At 59.6% G+C, this 1,277-nt stretch overlaps 1 protein-coding gene across 1 annotated transcript; it reads right to left on the reverse strand.

The window, feature by feature from the left end:
* Positions 1–478: 478 nt before the first annotated feature.
* LOC149357172 (uncharacterized) lies at positions 479–1,048 on the reverse strand. Its single transcript, XM_089577894.1, has one exon. The coding sequence runs from the start codon at positions 1,025–1,027 to the stop codon at positions 479–481; it is 549 nt and encodes a 182-aa protein (XP_089434020.1). The 5' UTR covers positions 1,028–1,048.
* Between the last annotated feature and the right edge of the window lie 229 nt (positions 1,049–1,277).

The following is a 1,277-nucleotide window of genomic DNA, read 5'->3' on the forward strand; positions in this document are numbered from 1 at the left end:
GACAGACAGAGCTCTCAAGACCCCACGGAGAGGACGTGCTTCGCTAAACAACACGAAGAGCCGAAAAACAAAACAAAAAGGCTATGCCTTTTTACTTCGAGTTGCACTGTTCGCGCTGTTTACTGAACGTTCCCAGACTTCCCTTCTCCTGACGCTACTCTGGAACCGCACGCACCGAACCACTGCAGTGTTGAGCGAAATGCCGAGCACCTCTGAGTTCCACGGCGCCCGCCATGTGACGAGCACTGCAACTTACATTCCTTAGTGGCGCGTATGGCCCCTCGTCGCCTACCTTTGTTTGCTTGCACCACCTACTCTTATTCTAGTTAATTAAGCATGAGGTACGCCGCCGCAAATACTTTATTTGGCGTGGTTGAGGATTGAAATTTTTTCGCGGAGCACATGGCCCGCTATTTATCCAATGGATGCCATCGCAGACGTTCGTCCGAGCGCAAATTTGGAGCTCCGGCTATGGCGGCTACTGCTGGATGATCTCGACCGTTGAAGAGGAGCGCTTGGAGCTCCCCATGACCTCCACCGTGGTCGGAGACCTCCGCGATGACTCGCCAGTGACGACGCACAGGCTGGGTGAGCGGCCCTCGGTGACGATGCACACGTCGGACGGCGGTGGCGGCGGCGGCATCGTCTCGGTCACGATGCAGACGTTGGGGGAGCGCGAGGGGACCCGGCGGGGGCACCCTCCGCCGCCGCCCACCACGTAGACGGTGGTGGGGGACGAAGTGCGCTTGCCGCTCACCACGCAGAAGCTCGGCTCCTGCTGCTCGCTCTTCACGACGCACACGGCAGGCGGCGAGGGAGGTCGTGACTCACTCACGATGCACACCGATGGAGAGGGTGGCCGCGACTCGCTCATGATGCACACCGAGGGGGAGGGCGGCCGCGACTCGCTCATGATGCACACCGAGGGCGATGGAGGCCGCGACTCGCTCATGATGCACACCGAGGGGGATGGAGGCCGCGTGCCCTCGACGAACTCCACGGTGGTGGTCGAGCTGCAGCGAGACATCTCGGGAGCAGAGCGCGAGCGGCACCTGCGATTGAGACACGCCCTGGTCACCATAGCGTGTAGCACCCAGGCGCGTAGCGCGAATCAAGGCTCAAAGGGACACTAAAAAGAAGCACTGGGATGATGCCAGGCGTGGTTACCGGTTTTTGAGTTGAGGAAATCGAGCAGTGACCGCGCCTTGATTGAAGGGAGGAAAATGAGAGTGAAATGATAAAGAAACCGGTGCCGTAGTGGAGGGCTCCAGAATAGT

This window comes from Amblyomma mixtum, chromosome 3 (assembly GCF_055824585.1).
Source record: "Amblyomma mixtum isolate Tamu chromosome 3, ASM5582458v1, whole genome shotgun sequence".
Classification (NCBI taxonomy): domain Eukaryota; kingdom Metazoa; phylum Arthropoda; class Arachnida; order Ixodida; family Ixodidae; genus Amblyomma; species Amblyomma mixtum.

Coding starts and splice junctions, on each gene's coding strand:
- LOC149357172 (XM_089577894.1), bottom strand. CDS start 1,027: ATGTCTCGCTGCAGCTCGACCACCACCGTGGAGTTCGTCGAGGGCACG.